Source organism: Thrips palmi, unplaced genomic scaffold (genome assembly GCF_012932325.1).
Source record: "Thrips palmi isolate BJ-2018 unplaced genomic scaffold, TpBJ-2018v1 HiC_scaffold_10, whole genome shotgun sequence".
Taxonomy (NCBI): Eukaryota; Metazoa; Arthropoda; class Insecta; order Thysanoptera; family Thripidae; genus Thrips; species Thrips palmi.
In genome coordinates, this window is record NW_023144621.1 from 21707420 (window position 1) to 21730857 (window position 23438).

At 61.5% G+C, this 23438-nt stretch overlaps 1 protein-coding gene across 2 annotated transcripts in view; it reads right to left on the minus strand.

Moving 5' to 3' along the window:
• Positions 1–23438, minus strand: part of LOC117653757 (lachesin-like) — a 163934-nt gene that overhangs the window by 115952 nt on the left and 24544 nt on the right. Inside the window, exon 1 of one of the 2 annotated variants that reach the window (XM_034399639.1) lies at positions 5457–5549. The exons of the other annotated variant lie outside the window; for it this stretch is intronic. Coding sequence (XP_034255530.1) covers positions 5457–5497 — 41 coding nt within the window. The 5' untranslated portion in view covers positions 5498–5549. Of the gene's footprint in view, positions 1–5456; positions 5550–23438 lie in introns of those variants that run through there. 2 annotated transcript variants of the gene reach the window in all.

The window sequence follows — 23438 nt, forward strand, 5'->3', positions numbered from 1 at the left end:
TCAGCCACGCACGACATGACTCTGTCGCTCTACTTAATTGACGATCAATGTTCTTTTCGGGGAAAATAAAACAAGGAAATAAAAGGAAGGGAAGGGAGGGTCCCCCGGCGGTACACGGGCCTGGCCCGCCGCCGCAGCCCCGCCCACAATGCGGTCGGAGGGTGGATCTCACGGTAAAGTGATCTTCGGGCTGATTGGACTCGTTTAATATTTGACGGGCCGTGAGCTCACTGCCGCCACTGTATCCCCTTCTTCCTTCTTCAGCCCGTCCCTCAGTCCCTCTGCTCCTCCAAGCCGAGCCAAGCAGACTGTCTGTCTCTCTCGCACCCATACGGGGCACCCCGAGAGTGCGAGAGAGAGAACGAGTGGACACCTTGGCGCTCAGAATCAGTCTGCAACAATGCTTAAAATAAATTGGAAAGTCTCTCAAATTGCGTTCCAAAGATCCACCGGAATTTCTAGAGCTCGATCTTGAGTCTTCATTGTTCAAAAAGATTCGCTCGGATCCCCTATACCCTTTGAATCTTTATAAATGTAGATCAGGTTTTAGAATTTTCCGAGAATGGGCTGCTATAATGCATTTTCCTCAACAAGTTCCCCGGGGATTTTTTTTCCACAGGGCTTAGGGGCACTCTCACTGCAATCCCGGCAAAAGGCCTCTGAATGCAACAACGTTCGCAACGCACGGGCCCCGCCCCAGGCCTAGTCCTGGCGGACCCGAGCGGAGCGGGGACAAAGCTGCAGTCCGTCCGTGAGCCGCCCGCCGAGTGGAGACATTTCGTCGCTCTGTCCTCCTCGCACCCTTCGGAACGCCCTGGGGGTGGGACAGAGAAGAAACGAATCTTCGGAATCGGCCTTCAGGCCAGCCCGTCCGTCGTCCACGTCCTCTCGAAAAGTCTTGCCGCGGGGCGCGCAGACCTCCCCCCCCCCCTCCCCGCCCCGCGAACCGCTTCTATTTGCACATGAAAACACGCGCCAACACACGGCGTGCCGCGGCGTGCACATCGCATTGGGTGGCTAACACGGCGAGAAGAGTCAGCAGCAGGCAAACGCCGCATGCAGACACACACACACGCGCGCACACACACCCGGATACGCACTCGGCTCCAACGCAAACAAGCTCCGTGCGGGGCGTCAATCCTTGCAAACATGAGGTTATCGCCAACGTAAGTCAATTTTAATTTTTCAATTATTTTGTTCCAAAAACAAATAAGAGCTAAAAATAGGTTCGCCAGTGAGCCAGAAGACCGGCGGGGATGTGGCCGAAACCCTAGACGCGTTTTGAGCTCCAGAGTCGCTGTCCATGCGACTGGCTGGCGGGCAGCGCGCCTGCGAGGCGGGCAGCGCTTCGCCGCGGCTGCGTTCTGGTTGCCTACCTCGCAGGCGGCCCCCTCGCGGCGCGGCAGCGCAGCCCGAAGGCGCAGCAGCCCATTCCCCAGTGCCGATCGCCATGCCATAACGGTGCCATAAATTTGCGCATAATATGCGAATGAGAAATTCGACAGCGCGGCGGCCGGGCGGCCGGGCCGAGAGCGGCAGCGAGATTGGAGGGGAGGGGGAGGGGGAGGGGGAGGGATTGCGCGACCGTGCCATGACAGCCGCGGCATCGCGGCATCGCACAATTATTAACCGCATGAATAAAACCGCATTACGCGGCGGAAGGCGTCGGCGGGGTTTGTCCGAGGGGTTACCCACTCGTTGTTTTAGTGTACACACGATTCCGGATTCCCGCGATTCCCAGAACATATCCCTGAGAAAAAGAGAGAACTTTCGAAAATTTGCTTTATATTTGAATGTTTTTGTGTGTATCACATGATTACCGTGACTTTAAATTGAAACTATAAGGATTTTCCATCGAATTTTAAAAGATTTACGAATGATTTCTAGTGTACACATGATTCCCGGGGTGGGTAACCCCTCGGGTTCGTCGCTGCGGCCAGTTTGTTCGTCGCGCTCACTGCCTCTCTGTGATTGGCCGGCAGGCTGGCCGACCGGGCCGGTCATTGCGGTGGCACTGGTGGCGCACCCAAAAGCATCACCTTTCATTTTATTTTAAAAAAATGAAGTTTGTTGAATTTTTCAAGAAAAATTTTCTTGATCTAAACATTGTTTTGTGTATAAAGAAAAATTTTCTTGTCCCAACACGGTGAAAACGGTACCTGGTTTTCCGAGTAAGCCAATGGTAGAGACATAGGTCATTTCCAGGGAGTTTCTGGGAAAACCAGGAACCGTTTTAACCGTGAAGATTTTTTTCCTGACAAAAAAAAAATCTAAAATTAAGAAACTATTTATTGGGGTGCGCCTAACATCTCGCACCTAAACAGAGGCCGGTACTGCAGGCGACTACGGATTCTCATCTGATAACCAGAAATTTGAAAGAATGAAAAGTTAAGTTTTGTGTTGCTTAGTGTCAGGCGCTTCAACCACCACCACCATAAATAATAAAAATCTTTTTACACACCCGTGAGCAGGCTCAAGTAAGCGCCTGCCGGGCATTTTGTTCCCCTGTCCGGGTTTTTTACTTGAGCGAACCACACGGATGGTGCCCATTTTTTAATACCAAAGTCCATAAAAGAAGGTTCGGGGAAGGGGAGGGAAATTTAATCGTCAAACGCAAGTGTTGCTTATAGGGGCTGTAAAACGCTTCACAGCCCGCGACTTGCAACGAATAAATTACAGCGGAGGTCTGCACTGTAATGAGACCGGGATGCGAAAATACTGTAGACCTTCCGCCTCGTCGCTACACTGCGTTCTGTGTGCGGCGGACCCTCGCTCTGATGGAACGTCCAGCTAGGTGCGAGGGAGTCAGAGCGACGGAAACGACTCTCAGTGAGCAGAGGCGGCAGTCCTTGGCAGTGCAGGACCGCGCTAGATGCGCCCCGGCGACTCTGTCCGTCCACGTCGCGCGGTGCGTCCCACGGCACGTCACACCACACCGCCTTTCGATCAAAGCAAACGCCGCTGCACTTCCTGGAGGAGGGGAGGTAATAAAGACGCAGACGGAACAATAAAAATAAAAAATACCTCGCGCGCCACCACCTAAGGGGTGCAAAAAAAATAAAAATAAAAGGGATGGAAAGTGTGGTAAACTTTGGGGCGCAACCGCGGCAGCGCCGCTCGTTCCGGCAGTGGCTCACTTCTCTCTCTCTCTCTCTCTCTCTCTCTCTCTCTCTCTCTCTCTCTCTCTCTCTCTCTCTCTCTCTCTCTCGGCAACGCGCTACACTCTCCACGACTCTCCCCTCATCTCCATTGACGTGATAAAAATGTTCGCACTTCGTCATGAATTTTTGAAACGCCTTTTCCGTCGGTTTCGGCGAGTGAGCGCGCATGTACTCGCGCTGCACTCGGCAAACGGTAATGGTTAACAACTGCGCTGCTCGGCGAGGGGAGCGGGAAGGACTTGCCGACTACTTACACTGAGTCCGGCAGGTGCGGCTGGCGTTAAAAGGGGGCGGCCTGCAGGGGGTCATCACCATCACCAGGGCGTACGTACCGGACTCGGCGGCGAGGACCGCTGTCACCACACTGCTGCCCTGACCATCAGCGCCTCCCCATTCCCCTTCCCTCTGTCGCGCTCTGTAACGTTGTCAGTGTGTGGCCCTGATGTGGCTGCCACTGGAACATCCGAAACCTCTTAGGGCCTCGGCGAGGGGACGGCGGCGGCGGCGGTAGCGGCAGCGGCCCTCCGTGCCCGCCAAGGATGTGGCCATTTTCACAACGCCCCCCACAAGACGGCCTGGATCCACGCCACGCCACGCCGAGCCCGCCGTCCCGCGGCCTGCCCTCCAGCCGACCATTGCGACTGTCCCGGACTGTCCAGCGGCAATCCCCGCCACGCTCACCAACGCCGTGGCCGTGCCGTTCGGCGGCAAGGCTTCGACAGCCGCCAGCGCTTCGGTATGAATACGGCATGTCCAACCGGCCTGCGGACACCTCGGCAGGGGCGGCGTACCTGTCTGCTGCGGGGAGATAGGAGGCTCAGGCTCAAGCCAGCAGCGCTGCAGCGTTTCCGTGCCGTGCCCTGCCCCACCGGGCAGGTGGAGGCCCACAAAGCCCCGCAGACCCGTAGACCCGCGCAACGCGGATAACTTCATCGCTGCATAAAAAAAGTAGGCCACGGCGGGGCCAGACACGCCGCGCACCTAGAATATCAGTTCGACGTGGGCGGGGCGGCGGGGCGGCGGGGCGGCGCGCGCGGAGCACGCTGCCAAGGAACCAATGCAGGCTGTTGCGCATGCTTTACGGGCCGCCGTGGGGCGCGGCGGGGCGTGGCGGGGCTTTATATTTACAACGTGTTTCTGGGCAGGGCTCTGGATCCTACACACACACACACACACACACACACATGCACTCACCCACATACACGCGCGGCCCCTTCGCGCCGCTCGATACTTAAGATGCCACCACATCCAGGGGACCCTATGGCCGCGGCAAGGGCTCGACGGCGTCCCTCGGACCCTCCGCGACGGCGGAGAAGGCTCCGCCCCGAAGGGCCGCGCGGGCCGCGGGGCTGCGGGGCCCGAAACCAATGACGAGGGCACAAAACCGATGGCATTGGGAATTTCTTACGCGCCGTATCGGACTCCATCGGGACGGGCCGTTTGTTTACTTCGAGCCACGCGCGTCAGGTGTGCGTTTGCATCAGACCGATTTCGAGAGTCGTGCGTCTCTCTCTCTCTCTCGAAATCATTTGGCGTCACGAATGGGCGAGAGAGAGACAGAGCGATGAGCTACTCTCGGAATCGGTCTGCAGCCAGCGCACCGACAGCAGGAAGAGGACGCCGACGACGCTCGGGTCGTTGCCCCGCGCCCTGCGCCCGGCCCTGCACCCGGCCCTGCACCCGGCCCTGCACCCGGCCCTGCACCCGGCCCTGCACCCGGCCCTGCACCCGGCCCTGCACCCGGCCCTGCACCCGGCCCTGCACCCGGCCCTGCACAACGGTCTGTTTTTCTGGCGGGTACATCTCCCCGAGCGAGCGGTCAGCGAAGCCCTGGCCTGTTTACTCCTTGGCCTGCGACCCGCCCCGCCCCGCCCTCGTTGCCCCGGGTGGTCCGGGCGGCCCAGCTGCACTGCTGCAGCCCCTCGCTGTCCGGCCGCCCCGTCCCTCCCTGTCCCGCCAGGCGACCAAATAATGGAGAGTGCATCATCGCTCAGATAGAGGGACGAGCCACGGTGCCCCGGGCATGCCGTGGCGCGCCGTGGACCGGCACTACAAGACGTCATGGCCGTACCCGCGCAGCCCGGCGCAGCCAGACCAGTGTAGCCGGCGGGCGGGCGGGCAGCCACCCCCGGGAGTTCTTTCTTCGCGTCCCGAGTTTCCGAGAAGACGTCCCAGTTGCACGCGGACTGGCGTTATTATTGCGCGAAAACGTTTCCCGGAGTTTCAAAGGTTTCTAGCGCTGCAACGCGGCGCCGTGAAGGTCGCCGTCGGCGACGTGTTTGTCGCGACATTCACCTGGCAGCGCGGTCCCGGTGCTTGGCGCGGGTCGTCGCCATGGTGCTGACGCCGGCTCTCCTCCTAGACCATGCCGTCGACGAGGTCGCCGTCGTCGCGGTGCCGCCTGCGTGTGGCCCGTCGCTGTCCACCCCGTCGGCGTGCTCGGCGTGCTCGGCGAGCGCTGCGACCGCGGCGCGGAAGGACGCCGAGTGCGTTCGCGTCGTGAGCGTCGCGCCGAGCGTCGAGGCCGAGCGTCGTCTGCTAGAGCGTCCTCCGCGCCCCACGGCCGGCGAACGACTGAGGCGAGCGGGCGGGGCGAGGAGCCAAGCGGAGCCGCAGCGCCCTGGAGGGGGTAGGAAGGGCCTTCCTCCCCGCCGCGCCGCGCCGCGACGCCCGCGCTTCGCTTCGCCACCACTGATGGGGCAAAACGGCGGGGAAGTGTACGCAGCGACGCAGCGACGCAGCGTGGATATGGTCCAGGACGAAGCGGGAGGAGAGAGGAGAAAGAACGGGAAAAAAGCGAGAATTGGGCGAGCGGCGCGCTCTCTCTCCAGAGTCCCGGAGCCCTTGTACAGTGGCGAGGACGGCCGGGGCGCTCGGTGCGGCTGCCGCTGGTAAATGGTGGGATTTGGCCGCAAATTGGGTGGAATGCGGTGCGCTGCCGCAATCGAAGGCCAAATCTAATCACGGCCGACCTGAGACGTCGGAGCACGTCCCCAGGAGGCCGGGAACGCCCCAGAACGCCCCAGAACGCCCTGGAACACCCGGGGGAGCCTGCCGGCGTTGGATGCAGTGCCACCCGTTGGGCAAATTAAGTGTTTTCTTCAGACGGGAAAGCAGGAAGCACTGATGGCACGAGTGGTTTCGCATATTAAACTCTGTTAGCATCCACTACAAGCACCTTCCGTTCGTGGAAGATGCTGCAAGGTTCAATCAAACGCCACGGGCGGCTCTCTATTGTTTCCCTTTTGATTTTGCGTTTTGCTATGAATTTGGAAAAGGATCGCTGCAGCACCCTCCCTGCTTTGCATGTGCTGAAAATTGTCAACCGCGAGGATTCGAACCGCGGCGCCGCACAGCGCAATGCTCTTACCCGGCGGGCCCGAGGGCTTAGCGCTGTGCGGGGTACAAGTTGGCGGCACATGGTCAACTCAACGGCAACACCCTTAGCGCCCCGTGCCTAAGTGTGCACAGCGTGCGGCGCGTGGCGTGGCGGAGCGTGTTACGGCCTCGAAGCGGGCCAAGCCGGATGACCCTCTCTCTTTTACAGCTTTGTCCGAGTGCGTCCAAACGACAGTTGCAGCGACCGCAGGCAGCGCGCCGCACGTCCGTGTCGGACACGCAAAACACGCGACACGACAAGCCTCGCCGTGTCCGCCGCAACGCGCTGCGCCGCGCGGCCGGGTGTTTGAAACACGCGCGCGGCCTGCCGGGCCCGACGCACAGTGCGCCACAACCGGTGAGAGAGGGGCGCATTTTGAGCTCCAGAGTCGCTAAATGGGACTTGAACTGAACGTGCGACCGCATCAATGGATCGCTCTTTGAAGGAGGAATCCATTGGTGGGGTCACACGTTGGGTTAGAGTCCTGATTAGCGACTCTGGAGCTCAAAACGCGTCTTGAGTTTCGGCCGCCTGCACCGGTCTTCTGACCCACTGTGGGACGTCCCCGAATGCGCCAGTCCCAACAGGACAAGGCGGGCGGCCACTGCGTCCACTCCAGCAGGCCCCTGGAGGAACCCGGAGAAACCAGACACGGCACTCGGCTCGACTCGGCTGGAAGGTACTGCGTCACGGACTACCCGATCAGCACCCGGATCAGTTGCCTCTCGAGCGGCCGGGCTGCCGAGTAGTGGCAATGAGGGGGAGGGGGCCAAGGTGTGGAGAGGGGCGGCCAAATGGAACACTAACAGCAGCGCGGCAGGTCTGGCCAGGGACAGTCGTGGGAATTGAAAATGCAAATCGAATGGGTATCTCGGCAGCCAGGCAGGCAAGGCAGCCCCGCAAGGCCAGGCAAGTTGAAGTGAAACGGGGTAAGCGGCGCGATATGCTAAAGGGCGCCGCGGGGCGAGGCGATGCCTGCGATGCGCACCCCGTTGTTTAGGGGGGCAGCTAGCCAGGGTGCGGCGTATTGCTTCTTAGCATATGGCTGCGGAGGAGGGGCGGGAGAAAAGAAAGCACGCAAACATACAAGGCACATCCTCCCCCGCCGTCCTCCTCCAGAGAATAAAGTGTCCTGGATCTTCGTTTTTCAAGCGCGCCCTTTGGAGCCTCCAGGGCCTCCAGGGCCGCCCTCGGCCCCCCGGGCCGCGGAGGAGAGGATTGTGGAATGATTTGCACGCCTCATAAGCACCGCGCAAGCCGAGAAAAATATAACACTTAGCTCGGGCGGCGGCGGCGGCGCGGCTGCGGGCGACGGAGGCGGGGGAGGGGGCGCCGCGAATACCAGACGCGCGTGGAAAGGAAAGGGAGCGAACGAAAATAAAACAACAAGTTTGCGTTGCCGCCACGGGTGACGGTGACAAGTTATAAACACGCAGTCTATACACGCCGTACCTGAGGAGAAGCGCTGTGCTGCCGGAGCGCCGCGCCGCCGGGGCGCAGGATTGCTGGAGCGAGAAGAGACACAAAGATAGGAGGCAGTGGGAGGGGGAGTGTGAGCAGAGGCAATACAGGAAAGTTTCCGTCTCAACAGACGCGATAAATGTTCTCCCTGCGCCAAAAATCCCCCCGTGAATATTGAGACGCGCCAAAGAGGGAACCGAGGGGGAGGGGGCAGGAAGTCCATGCCAGCCCTTGTGACCCTCAGCGCGACTCGGCGCCGTGGCGATGGAAGAAGGGCCACTGAATCCAAAGAGAGAGACAAGCGCGAGGAAGGGAGTCGGTTACTTCAGCGACCAGTACTGTCATCGTGTTCTATGGTAAATGTACTTGGGCAACTTTTTCCTTGGCCTCACATGACTTCGCGCATATACAAGTTTTGTGCAATTTTGTACGTGAAATCGGACAAATTCGTTCGAAATTTCGATTTTCCTGGGTCATTCTGGGTGTATGCGTGGTTCATTTGGTCGGGTGTTTACTCCCCCCATGGCGTTTCGTTTCGGCCTAGCGGTCGACGTTTCGTTTGGTCACTGCCACCGCACGCGGCCACCGCACAACCGCGAGAAGAGTGAGACCGTGGCAGCAGGTCCACCCCTCCCCCAACCCGCCCCAAAGGCACTTGAAAGGATGAGGGGAAAAAGTGGCACATTTCCTCTCATTTGGGAGCGATGAACCTGAACCGATCAATCAGCCGTCGCTCGCTGGGCCATACCGGAGAGAAGAGGGGGCGGCCACACGCTCGTCGAATGGGACGCGCCAGCCTTGCGATCATTAGCGCGATGTATTTCCGTTTCCACGAGGCACGCCACGCCACGGGGTCCTCTCTCCGGCATTGAGTATCGCACACCGTGCGCGCGCTCGCGCCCCACCAGGCTTGCTGGAAAAGGTGATGCTGGCGCGACCTCGCCACTGCCATTTTCCGCGTTCCGCGTTTGCTCTGCAGCCTGGACGCGCGTCCCGGCGTACCGGCACGGCGTGCGACGGCAGGCAAGACAGCGCGCCCGTGGCGACCCATCTTCCGCCCAGCGGATTCTTCACCTCGCCTCCTCTCGCACTGCTTTTCACCCTTTTGGCCCTTCACCGCGGTTGGCCCTCGGCCCGCACGTGGCAATGATAAATGATTATTTAAGGGGCGTCGCTACGCGTCGGCGAGTCGAACAAGGCAAATCCATCCGTGTTTTTCGTCCGCTTCCGCATGCCGAATTCAGACCGCGCTGCCCGTTCCTCGAATGCCCGTTCTTCTCGCGAAGAACGCTGTGCCCGGCGCCCGAACAATGTGGCCGGGTCCGCGCCTGGGGCAAGCGATGACGCCGGGGTGGGCGTGGGCAGGGCCGCAGTGTGCATGCCGCCATCTTGGCTTCCCCATCCCGACGAGTCCGTGGGGAACCGCGATGAAGCCATGTCCGACGAGGCTCCTAGCGCCTGTCACGCGGCGGGTAGGCCAGCCCGCCGAGCAGCCGTGCCCCCGCGGTGCCTGCCTGCCGGGCGGCCCCGCCGTCGCCGCCCCGCACGGCTCGGTGACACTAGAAGGGGCGGCCGGGCCGGTAAGTCTGCCGTGAACCTGATTCCGGAAACCATGCATCACCATCGCGCAATACTGGCTGGCGGCAGGGCGCGGCACCGCGCCGCCCGGCCGAAAGTAAACGAACAATAGCGCGCAGCGCCTACGCCGCCGCCCCCCCCCCCTCCCCCCGCCTCGGTGATACGACGCAAACTTTACGCGATAATTTTGCCTCCCTGGCATTGCTGGCATTGCGCCATAAATTCCATTGCACCTGTTTCCAAGTCGACTAGTCGACTCTCCACTCGACTCCAGCCGGCATACGTATGCAGCGCCCTCTCAGCCCTCGGCCCGGCCCTCGGCCCGGCCAGCCTGCAGCCGCTCTGTCTCTCTCGCACCTGTGCGGGGAGCCCCATGGGTGCGAGAGAGACAGAGCGACGAAAGCGACTCTGTCTGTGCCTCGCTGGCGCACTGTCATGCGCGGCTCTTTGACTCCCCGCCGCACCGCCCGCCGCGCGTTCCGCATTGGAAAGCCAGGGCCGGGTCGGGCCGGGCCGAGCCGAGCCGCGCGGAGCGCCAAAAGAGTAAACACCGGAAGTCGTTGCGGCGCGCCCCAAAAAAACGGCGGCGGCCATTCAAAAAAGTGGCGAGAGGGGAAGGCCCCAAACGACGACGGGGCCCTTCAAAGTTTTTCGCACTCCAGCTGCAGTCGGGCTGGCGGGCCGGCAGACAGACGGACGGGGCGAGGACAGCGCCTCATCCACGACCCCATCGTGCTGGCGGGGACCAATTTTCAGCGTTTGATCAATGAATTCCATTAGCGCCGTGGAATCCGAAATGGAGCCGCCAAAGTCATGGAAAGCATCGCCTTGGCGGCGTTCATACGCGGGCCGCCGCGTCGCCGCCTTGTTTCTTTTTAACCCAAGCGCCCCCGCCGGCCCCCGCCCCGCCCCGCCTACCGACCCCAGGAGGAGCCTTAACAGGCCCCAGAGCAGGCTCGGCCGCAGGGTCGCAGGGAAGGCCCAGGGAAATTGCGCTTCCTAACATGTGGTATGTTTCCCCCGAAAAATGTAGCGCTGCGCCTCTGCGCCGTGCGGGCTTATTTTGGAAGGAATCGCCAAAGGGCCAGTTCCTCCAGTGTTTCTCCGGCGCGGCCCTGAGCCTAGCTCAGCGGGGGCTCCAGCCGCTCCAGCGAGCCGGCCAGGCCAGGCGGCGGCCAGGCGGCGGCCCACGCACGAAAGAAGGGCTCGAGGCGCGGCCGGCAGGGCGGCGGCAGGGCGGCGGCAGGGCGGCCAGCCCTTGGGTCGGCCGCGCGCCGCGCCCTTCGACTTGTCCTTTGTACTGCGCACATGTTACTCTTTCATGCCTGGCCGGCCTCACGGTGCCTCACGGCTCACGGACAGGCCGCCTGGCGTTGTCTGTGGCGGTCCTGCGAGGCCGCGCCCGGCCGGGCCGACACCCAGACGGCACCCGGTGCGCACGCCCTGCCACGCCCTGGACGATCGGGCTCACGCCACCCGGCCTGTGGCATTGAAGAAAGATCCCGTGGAATACAAAAGAAAAAGGTGTGGTACAAAAGTGTAGTCTGCGGCGCATCAAAAATAGTCTCTGGTACATCAAAAATAATCGTGCGACATCAAAATAGCGAAAAATAGTTTGTGGGTTGGGAGAGAGAAGGCTAGCGGACACCTACATGAGTCTTCTGATGTTTTGAGGTCATCTTGCCACTCAGGGTACTTGGTCTTCCACTGTTCTGCTGCTCCCGCTCTTCCAGGTGGTCCAGCTCTCCCAGGAAAGGGGACCAATAAACGTCTGAGCCACTCAGACTGCCAATCTATAACCGGCGGCCCCGCGATCGTCCCTGCTGTCCGGCACTCTGGCCACTTTTTCATTAACCTGCTTTGCCGTTAGGATTTTCATTACCCCCTCCCCCTCCCCCGCCCCTCTCGGCAGCGTCCGCCCCGCGCGCTGCTGGAGAGAGAAAGAGACGGTCGTCAATATCGGCGCGGCGGAAAGGGAGGGGAGACTTTTGGAGGACAGCAAAGCTGTGCAATGGAAAGGAACGGCTTGTCTTTGTCTTTGGCGCGGCTCAGAACTTCACTGCTAAAGTGTATTTAGTCTGGCGCGACTATTTGAGGCGGCTGCGGCGCGGGGCGGCACGGCAAGGCACGGCACTGCACGGCCGCAGATTGGTGAGACCGGCAAGACGGCGGCGGGGCGGGACCAGCCCGCTCAGACCGCAAACCTCAAACAATGGAGGCGGAGCGAAAAAAGTGTGTGCGCGGCGCGACGGCATCCCCCGCCAGTCGTCGAGATCTCGCTCTGCTTGGCCACGGCGCGACCTTCGCTGTGCCGGCTGTGCCGCTCGGGGGCCTTCGAGATGGCGTCGGCGCGCGCAGTGCGCGGATAAGCGCTTCAGGCCGTGCAGGCCTCGCTGCAGGCCCCGCTCCTCCTTATCGCACCGAGGCCGTGCGACTGGTTGCGGCAGAGGCCGAGGCCTGCACCGCCGTGTCGGCACACCTGGCGGCCCTGGCGGCCGCCTGCAGCGAGCCGCAGCCGCACCGCCCCATCTCATGTCGGGCGGGCTGGGCGGGCAGGCTGCCTGTTCGGCCAGAAAATAAACGCAATCTCGTCCGGCCGAGCAGAGCAGGGAGGAGAGGAGCAGGGCGGCAGATTCGCCGCATTCAACCGGCAAAAAATAGTTAGACGAAAAGTGCTTTTATTGTCGGTACTGAGGGCTGTAAGAGCCACGGAGCGAGGGGGCCGTCAGGTTAGCGAGTGACAAGGGGATGAAGATTTAAGGGGAGGGGGCGGAGCGCGTTGAAGGGAAAGTTCCCCTGGGAGCAGGCCGGGGTGGGAGGGGTGCGGATGTGCGCCGGGCCTGGCCGGGCCTGGCCGCGCCACGGAGGGTGAGATTGGTCTACTTCTAGACCTGCTAGGAGTGGCGGGCCGCAAAGCGGGCACAGCGCCGCGCGGCGTGGCGCGGCGTGGTGCGGCGTGGCGTGGCGTGGCGCGGCGTGGCGCGGCGTGGCGTGGCGTGGCCTGGCGCACCACAGTCGACGTGCCCGCCGGAAGTGCGCTCCGCTCGGCTTCTGTTTCGACCGGAACGCGGAACGCGCGGTGGCCCAAACCACTCCCATCTGGTCGCGGCGGCGCGGCGACTGTCTCTCTCCCTCCAGACACTCCCGACGCGACGCGCAGCGACGCCCATGCAATTCTTCGACAACGACCTTTATAACGGCCGGGCCTGGCGGGGGCCTGGCGGAGGCCCGGCAGAGGCCTGGCCGCCACCCTTGGCGAGGCCTCGGCCGCTACGCCGTAAGGGCTCGGCGCAGTAAGGCCTCGCCATGCCGTAAGGCCCTCGTCGAGGCCCTCGTGCGCCAAGTTTGCTGCACGCGGCCCCGCCAGCCTCCACTCAGCCTGCGCGCAGCCTGCGGCCTCCAAGTGTGCGAGTTTGCATAAAAAGGGATGCAAGAGGGGCAATTCAATGGATTCATTACGACCGCAGGCCCCGGCCGCAAGGCCCTGCCGCCATGCCGCAGGGGAGGGTGCGAGCGAGCAGTGCGGGGACATGGCGCCCCGTCTCCGCCGCCAATAAGACAAAGGCGACATTCTCATTGGATTAGTTCTCCGCGCCGCCGCTGCCGCCGCTGGGTGCGCAGCCAAGGCAGCGGCCCCGGCGGCACTCGGACGGGAACAGGCGCGTGTTTTTCTTTCCGAACAGAAATTGTCGTAATAGAGACGCCCTTCCCGGCGCTGCCAGGATAATGCGATCGCCTGCCTGTCCGTCCGTCCGCCTCCGCGAGTCTCCCAGCGGGACGCGCTGAACTTTGCCCCTTTGTTCCTGTCCAGGTGAGCAGCCCACATGACGTCGCGTGGAGCAGGCCGCGCAGGGAGGCGGGGGCGAGCGGCCAACCGCAGCGCGCCGCCTCCACCCAGCCTGCGTGGCCTGCGCGGCCTGCCCGCCGTGCGTGCTGATGGCAATCCGAAGGGAGATCCTCTCGACAAGTTTGCCGGGCGCGGCACGACACGGCGCGGCACGCTGTGGCCAACAGAAAACTAGTTTGCGCCCCGCGGGAGCGTCCGCGGCCCCCGCCTCGCCCCGCCCTGCCCCTGGCCTGCCCGGCCCGCTCCACTCCGCCCGCATGTTTATACTTCGGCACGGCGTCCGCGAGTCCGCCGCCAGGACGCCGCCAAGACCGCCGCCCGCCCCGCAATCGCACCGAGCGATCGTAATCCCCGCGACAAGGCGGGGCGGGGCGGGGCGGATTAGGACCCACATGCCATTGCACCCGGGGACAGCAGGGCGATAACCGTCTTCGCCGCGGCCCGCACACGCCCCCGACGCAGCAGCAGACAGGGCGGCGCGTGTGGAGGGCGGGGCGGGGCAGTGCGGGGCAGTGCGGGGCGGGGCGGGGCCGCGCGATACAGTGTCTGGGGGAGAAGCAGCGTCGCCAGCCATGTGGTTCGTCCGGGCGGCCGTCGTCCACCTTCCCGCTGGCCGCGACGACCGCGAACACGTCCTTGTCTTTGTTCTTCGGCCCCGCACTCCATCTCGGCGGCGGCCCCGGCGACCCGAATCGCCGAGATGCTCACAAGTGTGGGCAAGTTTGGCGGTCCACCCCACCCCGCCCCGCCCGGCCCCGCCCCGCCCGGCCCCGCCCCGCCCCGCCCGGCCCCGCCCCGCCCGGCCCCGCCCCGCGACTGCAGCTGCAGCTTGACGAGTCCGACCGGTCCCGGGCCGACCGAAGCCGAACCTCCCGGCCGATCACGTGCGGACCGTTTGCGGGCCGAGAAGGAAAGAAAAGAGAAAGAGAGAAATGAACGAAAAGAAAGAGAAACAATACGTCACCGTGCCATTGGAATTCCGGACGAGGCGAGTGCAGTGGTCGAGCCAAGCCGGGAGGGCGCTGCCGCTGACCGGGACCCCGCCCCGCCCCGCCCCACCCCGCCACACAGCCCGCCTCACAATGGGAAATAAGTTTATGTAGGCGACAAGACCTTAGTTTACACAAGTCGGAAAGGAACGGAGGGAAAGGAGATTCCGACGGGCAGCTGCTTCCCCAAGAAGGACCTCTCCCATGAGGTGACCTCCCCGCCCCGCCACGCCCCGCCCCGCCACGCCCCGCCCCGCCACGCCCCGCCCCGCCACGCCCCAAGCCACGCCACCGCGGCACGAAGGGGCTGTCATTCGGACCATGTTGACTCTCCTAGTTACCACCAAACTTGGCGGCAGTGCACTGGCGCGAAGCGCATTGCTCTATTCGTCCTCTGTTCGCGCTGCAGAAGGACAAGAATCACTCGTCGCGTCTGCAAGTAGGTTGCTCCAAGTCGCCTGAATATTTTACCGCTACTCGGCAGTCCATCAGCCTTTCGGACGAGCGGCCACACGCGCCCCTCCCCTCCCCTCCCCCGCCTCTCTTGTCTTCCCTTCCAACTTTTAAATCTATGGCGCGGCTGAGCCGAGCACTGCGTGGGCACCGCCGCAGTTAACTTGCAGTTTACGATGTTCTTCTGAATTAGCCCGCGAGATTTGGCTGCGGTTACTCCGCCACTCCGCGCAAAGTTGGCTGCACTGCTCCGCAGCCATTAGCGTGCATCGCAGCATCGCGCAGCATGCCACCCCGTCGCGCCTCACATTTGGCGCGCAATCAGCCGGCCATTGTTGTTGTTATTGTTGACATTGTTGTTATTGTTGTCATGGCGGAGGCCTGGCTGGCGCTGGCTGGCGCTGGCCCCGTTCTGTCAAGTGCGCGAGCAAGAGTGTTGGCTTTAGTTTTCTCGCCCCCGGCTGCCCCCGGCCCTAAAGCCGCCCCAAACAGCCATACGCGGATGGCGCGGATGCACTCCGACGCCGCGAACACTCTTTTTCTCTCTCTCTCTCTCTCTCTTTCTCGGCAAACCACGCAAACATGGGGTGCGAAAAAAAAGTTCCGAGGAAAGAGAAAATGGAATAAAAAGCGCACACATCGGCCCGGCCCGCCTCGCCTCGGTGGAGCTATCTCATTCAAACTAGCAAGACATTGTCTGACAGCATGTCGATTCGCGGGGCACTGCCTTGGCGCTGCCCGGCCCCGCCTGCAGCAGCCCGGAGCCTCCAGGCTGGAGCAGCCGAAGCGAGGAGCGAGGCCCCCATAACGTGTCGCCCCCGCGCGATAACCATCATCCTGTTTCCTCTCAGCGTTATTCCGCAGCCTCTCGCCGTTTCGGATCCGGGCGCGGCAAGGCGCGGCGGGTCTTGGCCGATTTTAGGGCCAGGCAGGCCAGGCGCACCGCGCGGCGCGAGCGGCGAGCACCGTGGCGCCCTCGTGCGGCCGCTCCGCGAACACGGCGCCGCGAGGACGCGTGCTATCGGGAGTCCGGTGGTCGGCGAATAGGGCGGCCAGTTTGGAAAGCACCGATTCCGAAAGTCGTTTCCATTGCTCTGTCTCTTTCGCATTCATGGTCGTGGACTGTGCTGTACCGTAGAACGGGGTAATATGAGACATGAAGGAAAATCGAGACAAAGCGCCCTTTTTTTGGTTTTTGTCGTGTTGCTCTCAAGCAGTTGTTCAGAAGACCATCGTGAATTTTTTTTCGTGATCTAGGAGGCCTTGGCAGCTCACAGGAAACGCACGAAGGCAATCGGAGACTCGCCAGGATTATTAAGAACCAAACGAAAATCCTCTAAATTCTGACAAGTTTTATAAAGTTCGTAAAAACCTCCCCAGAAACCTCGGTTGGAACTCGGGTTCTCGTTCGAACGAGGTTTAAATCTGTAGACAATCATGTCAACATAATCAGGACAAAATTTCGTTCTGTTATGTCTACTCCCGGGCCGCCTGTTCCAGATGGAATACAATTTTGTTACCTTGCATGGAAAATAGAGACACCTCTTTTCGTTTGAAACATGAGGCCAAACATACTCCACTGTTATTAATTTCAAGTAATAATGATTTTAACACGAATTGGTTTTACTACCTGACCGGCATCTATGCTCTTCTATTAGTATTTTCATGTGACAGGCACAACTCATGACTTCTTAGACATTTTTCAGCTCTCTTAAGTGACACCCATTTTTCTTCCCTCTAAATTTTATCTCTTCTTCATTATGGTCCCCAATCATCTTAAAAATGAATGAAAAGAACTTAAAAAGCTCCAAACCCGCCTGAATGAGTTAATTTTCCATACTTCTTTACCATTTTTCCCCTTTGTCTCATATTACCCCACATTGCAGGGAAATATGGGACGGCATTCCGAGGGTTATTGAAAGGTCCCTACTGCACCTAAAAATCTGAAATTTGGAGGGAGTGTAGCCAAAGGGTGCATGAACAAGTGATGAACACCTCAGCACCTCAAGTTGAAATTAAAAGGGGAAAATTTACAAAAAACCTCGAAATTTGTCTCATATTACCCCGTTCTACGGTATAGGTGAGTGAGAGTGACAGCGACAAAACGACTCTCAGAATCAGTCTACTGAGAGACGGTCAAATTGTCTTTCTCCGTTGTCTTGGGGCCGCCTCGTCTCGCCTCTCACCGCGATTCCAAGCGATTCAAAGACGCGCGAAATGCCTCCGGTCTGCACAGTAAACTGGCCTGGTGGATCTACTGTTTTATATAGATGTGTACTAAAGAAAGCACGCCCATCTCATCAACAGAACCCTACAGATGTGTACTTTTCCACCACACTTTTATAGACGTGTACTTGGCAAGGACACTCCAACAGATGTGTGCCTGTCAGATACGCTCCAATAGACGTGTAAGTAAGGGAAGGTGGGGCACAATGGGACACTTTTCTTTAAATTGACGTACCCAACTGAATATTTGACTTAGAATGCCCCAAACCGTCCTCAACGATAGTAAATCATGTACTCTTTAAAGTGGTGGGATGTGTACTGTTGTTTTTTAATGTCATCAGGTACATTTCTTCATTTTCCCAAAACATTGCACTTGTCCCATTGTGCCCCGGTCTGGGGCACAATGGGACACCCTCTGGGGTAGGATGGGACACTGCGTTTTTTCATCGAAAAGATAGGTTTTAAGAGCTCTAAACACCGACAGGTGCAAAGTCCAATGTTTATTGACTCTTAAGACAAACTTGTGGAAGTATTTTGAGTAGCACATATACGGAAAACGCATCATACCCGATGAGTGCTGTCAACATGGAAGAAGACCTTAAATTAAACCAAGATAAAACTGCCTTCACTTGCACATTTTGCTCTGGAGTAAAAATGCAACACGGAGATATATCAATAGTGAAGTACTCGATGTATTTTGAAAAAGTTTTGTTTACGAAGGGGTTGGGGCATAATAAGACAGTAAGTGGGCTGTCCCATTGTGCCCCAACCGGGTCTGTCCCATTGTGTACCGAACGACACATCCGACCAGCCGCGGTCTAGCAGCATGACCACTCATCCGACAGCGTTGGCGACACGGGTCACAGACGCGCAAAGGGTCAAGGAACAGGCCCCTGTTTCAAAATCTCATCTACCTTCATTATCTTCCGAGCTACAGGTAATAATAAATCGAGTGCTGGTGCTGGTTTTACCTTGATTTTAGTGTTTGTAAACTTCGTAGCTACCTGCCTTGGCGGGAGAAGGTCGATCGGGGTCAACTCCTTGTGTCAACTTATCTGCTACTCATAGGCTATCTCACCTCGTGATTGGGAGATCCCACGGCAACCGGAAGGCGGCAAATTTGAAAGTGTCCCATTGTGCCCCGTGTCCCATTGTGCCCCACCTTCCCTTACACGGCGGACTTTCTAGTGTGCCTGTCGGCTCGCCGGGACTGGCATTTGCCGCCACTGCTAGAAAGAGAGCAAGAGCGGCGCGGCACAAAGGCTGCCGCTAATCACAGGGCGCTGCTGGCCGCACCGCCGGCCGCGCTGCCCGCCGTCCGAACCTCTTCAAATTAGCCGCCGGACCAAAAATGGCGGCAATTACAGCGGGACAGACCTTCGGGCTGCGGCGCTGCCAGTTCGATCACCGTCACGACAGAAAATCACCGCCACACGCGCGGCCGTTGTCGGTGCTTCGGGGCGAGTTTTTCGGGCGGTGGCGCTGCAACTAAGCAGGGCGGTGCAGGGCGGTGCAAGGCAGCGCAAGGTGAAGAACAAATGTCTGGAGATAGGGCGACGCCCTGCCTGCCTGCCTCCTGGGCGCCGCCGCCGCCACGCCGCCGCCACGCCGCCGCCACGCCGCCGCCACGCCGCCGCCACGCCGCCGCCACGCCGCCGCCACGCCGCCGCCACGCCGCCGCCACGCCGCCGCCCTGAGAGTGGCTGGGCCGACGATAAGACGATAAGGCACTTCTTGGCGTTGCAAGGAGGGCTTATCTGCTGCCGCGCGGCGCGCACAAAGAGGGCCTCCTCCGTGAGGCGCGCCGTGAGGCCTCGGCGACGTCCGCGCCGGAAAGGACGCGTCGCGCGGAAAGTGCCCGAGACTGCACCGGGGCGGGGGGGCGTGTGTCGCCTCGCTGCAGCAGGCGGCTGTGGCGGCTGGCGGCTCCTCTCCATGCTCCGACACAACTTGGGGGAAGGAAGGGCGAGGTGCGGGCCAACGAGCTGGAAGTCGCGCGAGCACCGAGCACGCCGAGGGGCACGGCGAGGAGCACGGCGAGCACGCGTCCGCCGAGAAGAAATTAACGGGGCAACTTGGAGCAAACAAGTCAAGTCACCCCGGCCGGGGCCCGGCCTGGGGCTGGGCTGGGGCGGCCCGGGGCCCTCGCCCGGCCCTACCTGAGTACGACGGCGAGCGCCACGGGCACGGGCGTGTCAGGCGCAGGCCGGACTGCGTACAGCGCGCCGTGAGCGCGCCGCACACCGACCACCCCCTGCTGCTGCCGCGCTGCCTCGCTGCCGCGCTACAGCGTGTTCCTTTTTCCCTGCCCGGATTTAGAGCCTGCGGCTTGCCCGGAAAGTGCAGCCCTGCGCCGCGGCTCTCTCTCTTCCTCCCTCTCTCTGTCTCTCTCTGCCGCGTGCCGGAGCTCTGCACCTCCGACTGGGGCCGGGTGGCTTGCCCGCCGCAGCCCGGCCGAGGGGACTTCGCGACCCCAAAACTTTGACCACGGCCTTCTCCTGAAGACGTACCAATCACTCCGACAGCCCGGCGGCCCCGGCGGCCCCGGCCGGCCGCCACCCTTTGCCTCTCCCTGTCTCTCTCTCGCACACGCAGTCTCCGTGCCGGGCACCTTGTCCTTGAGAGGATTGGGGCCCGGCTGCGCGCCCCGCCTCCCCGCGCCGCAGGGCCGCACCGCACCTCGGCGTAGTCGGGGGCAGCAATCACAGTAATTATTTCCTGCGAGCTGAAGGCAAGGCGGCCGGCCCGCGCCGCCCCGGCGCTGCAGCTCCAGCCGCTTCGGCCGCTTCGGCCGCGCCAAAATCAGCAAATTAGAATGATTTAGTCTGCGGCATCTGTGCCGACGCGGCGAGGCGGCCACGCGGCCAGCCCCGCCAGGTGCTCTTGCCGGCCGGCCGCGCCGCGCCGCGCGATTCGTTATTCCCGATTCGCAGTTCGCAGAGACGCGGCCTGCCGGCACACTCATTCCGAAAGTCGTTCCCGTCGCTCTCTCTCTCTCTCGCACCCACACGGGACGCCCCAAGAGTGCGAGAGAGACGGACCGGCAAAAAGTGGATCTCGGAATCGGTCTGCAGGCGGCGAGAGAGGCGGATTAAATGTCCCGGCTGAATTAATGCGGCCAGCAGCGGCACCCCGTGGCGTCGGCCTTCGCGTCGGCGCGCCAATATGCCGCTCGGCTCGGCCGGCCGCAGACTGGTTCTGAGAGTCGCTTTCTGCCTCTCTCGCACCTATACGGGACGACCCGTGAGTGCGAGAGAAACAGAGCGACGAGAACGACTCTTGGAATCAGTCTGCAGGTGCGCGGTGCGGCGGCTCGGCACCGGTTATTGCGGCCTGCGAGATCGCCGAGGACGCCGAGCAGGCCGACATCCAGCAGACTGACTGATTCCGAGAGTCGTCTTCGTCGCTCTGTCTCTCTCGCTCCAATACGGCACGCCCCACGAGTGCGAGAGGCAGAGCGACGAGAACGCCTCTCAGTCTGCGCGTCCTCCACGTCATTTCCTTGCCATTTCCTCGCGGCGGTGCGGCCGAGATTGGCACTAAGTGCCGAAACGGCCGCGCCATGTGTGGGAAATAACGACGATTCTTTGCCAGTTTCCAGAGTTTTTCTGAGGTAGCTGCAGCGAGGCGGCCAGCAGACAGCGCGACGTGTATTTATTTACCCATCTCGCTACTTTTCGCATGTTTGTGTCGCAGCAATCATCACTCAGGCAGCACTCTGCCGTGCAAGTAAATACAAATACGAGAGTCCCTGCGTCTCGTCTCCGCCTTGTCCCCCCCCCCTCCTCGCCTCTTTCCGCCGCCCCGCTCGCCCCGCCGGCAGCGCCAGCCAATCGCACGCAACTTTCTGTGTGCTCTCGTAATTAGGCAGTTGATATGAAATCGGTTCCGTTTGAGCGGCCCGCTCGGCGCTGCTCGCTCGGCGCCCGCCCAGCACAGCCCCGCACAGCCCCGGGCACAGCGCGGCGTCCCCCGGCCAGCCTCTACGTTTCGGCACCGATTTGTCAATAGCGGCGTGTTAAGTTTGCTCCGCGAGTTGTTTGAAGGGGAAGGGGGCGCTGATAAACGACGCGACGCGGAATCACTTAAAACGCGCGCGCGATCCGGGACGCGGGACGGCGACACGTCGGCAGTGCGCTTGCACGTTGACGGCGCCAGGCCGGCAGGCCGAACGTTGGGTCCGAGAGCGCGCCCCTGCACAGCCGGGCCGTCTGCACCGGCCGCACAGTGGGGGCCACAAGACCGGTGGAGGCGGCCAACACGCCTTGAGAGCTTTTGAGTCGCCAAATGGGACTTGAATTGACCGGGTGACGGTGACCCTACCAATGGATTGCTCTCCGAACGAGGAATCCATTGGTGAGGTCACACGTTCGGTTCGAGTCCCATTCAGCAGCTCTGGAGCTCAAAACGCGTCTGGAATTTTGGCCGCCCCACCGGTCTTCTGGCCCACTGTGGGCCGTATTCCCCGCGCGTCCCAGAGTCCCGGCCACTGCTGCCAGGTCCGCCAGGTGCGGGCGGGGCGTTACGGCGCTGATTGGTCGACAGGCGGACAGATTTACAGCGTGGAAACAGCTGACTTGGATCAGTTCCGCGGCCCGGCGTGCCCGGCCCCGCCCGGCCCGTCCGGTAGTCCGGAGTCGTTGCTGCCGTGGCGGGGTCGGCCGGGCCGGGCCGGGGTCGCGTCCGTGTCGGGGTTGCCGAGCAGTTCCCCCTCCCCTCCCCGCGCCTCCCCCGGCACGGCGGCCACGGACTAGTCCGGGGGGAGCAGCAAGCAGCAGCAAGCGGCAAGCACAGGCATGTGTCCGCCGGGCCATCCCGCCCTCTGCCTCTCGAACAACCAAGCCAAATGGCTACTCGACGTGCTCACACCGTCACCGAGGCCTGCAGCGCGACGTCGGGGCGCGGCCCCCGCACTGCAGGGCACGGCGCGGCGAAAAAGCGTCCTCGCACCGGCACACTAATTACTCGCCACACACACACAGTGTCCTGTCCGCCACATGCAAGGCGTGCGCGCGTGACACTCGCCAGCGTTTTACGGCCGCACCGCCTTTTGCAATAACGCCCGCCGCCCTTGTCGGCCGGGGCTGCCATTGACGGCGCAGTGCCGCGCCGTGTCGGGCCACACGTCCCGGCAGCGCTGACTCTGTAATCCGACGAGCGCGCCCCCCCCCCTTTTCCCCCTAACTGCCGTGCAATTAGTTGCAACACGACACAACTCCCGTGATTGCAGGTGACACTTGTGGGCGTCGCTCGCCCCGCCTCGCGTCTTCACTAATGCCTGCTCGCGCACTCGCATGACGGCGGCCTGCGATTCCGAGGGTCGTTCCAGTCGCTCTGCCTCTCTCGCACCTACACGGGTGCGAGTGCGAGCGAGACAGAGCGACGAGAACGACTCTCTCGGAGTCAGTCAGCTGAGTACCCGGGGCGGGCCGGCCTCGCCACCAAGTCGCAGCATCATTGGTGGCGCCGGCCGCCGGCCGCAGCGGCCGCACCGCCACCAGAAATCATAAGCCTGCAGTACGCTCACATAATTTCAACCGAATAGAGCAGACCAAAAAACGGCGCAGTTTGCAGTGCCGTGCCAAATCGACAGCGGACACCGAGACCAAAACAAAAAGGGCTAAGGGAGCCATTCGTCGGTATATACGTACGTATTGGCAGTCGTGCCTCGTTCCAAACATTCACAGTAATGCTTGCATTTCTCCGCAAACCCACATTCAAAATGGCCGCGTGTTTTTGTCGCCGTGATACCCGACGCGGCGGCAGCCACTCCAACGGCTCCACTTTTGTTTACTTTTCCTTTTTTTCTTCATAAGCCCCCCGGCCCCACCGCCTTCTCGCACACACAGGCCTTGCGATTTGAGTTATGCCCCAGGTGGGGTGTGCCTTTTCCCCGACAGCCCTCCACGCAAAACCTCTGCCCTCGTTCGGCGGCGCTGCGGCCGGGGGAGGGGGAGGGGCAGGGGGAGTAGCTGGCTAATTGTTGTTCGAGGAGAAAATCACTCAGCAGGTGAAAGTTAACACGTCTGGCCGGGCAGGCTGTGTGGCGTGTACGCTGAGTGATGAATAGTGCCGTTAAACGCAGTACGATGGCAGAGGGCCGCTCGGATCTCACTTACGCAACAGACCGCGAGGAGAGGGGAGGGGGGCCCACCGAGACGGAGCGCGCGGCATCCCCGCCCGAGCGCGCCGCCTTGCAGACGCCAATGTAAGACCAATCACATTTCCTCCTTATATACGACCTCCGCACTGCTGTTGCGTCCGTCATCGCGATTGGTCGATCGGCGGGCAGCCCATTCTTTGCGCTTGCCTGTGTGCGTCAGAGAGAGACTGTGTGTTGCGAC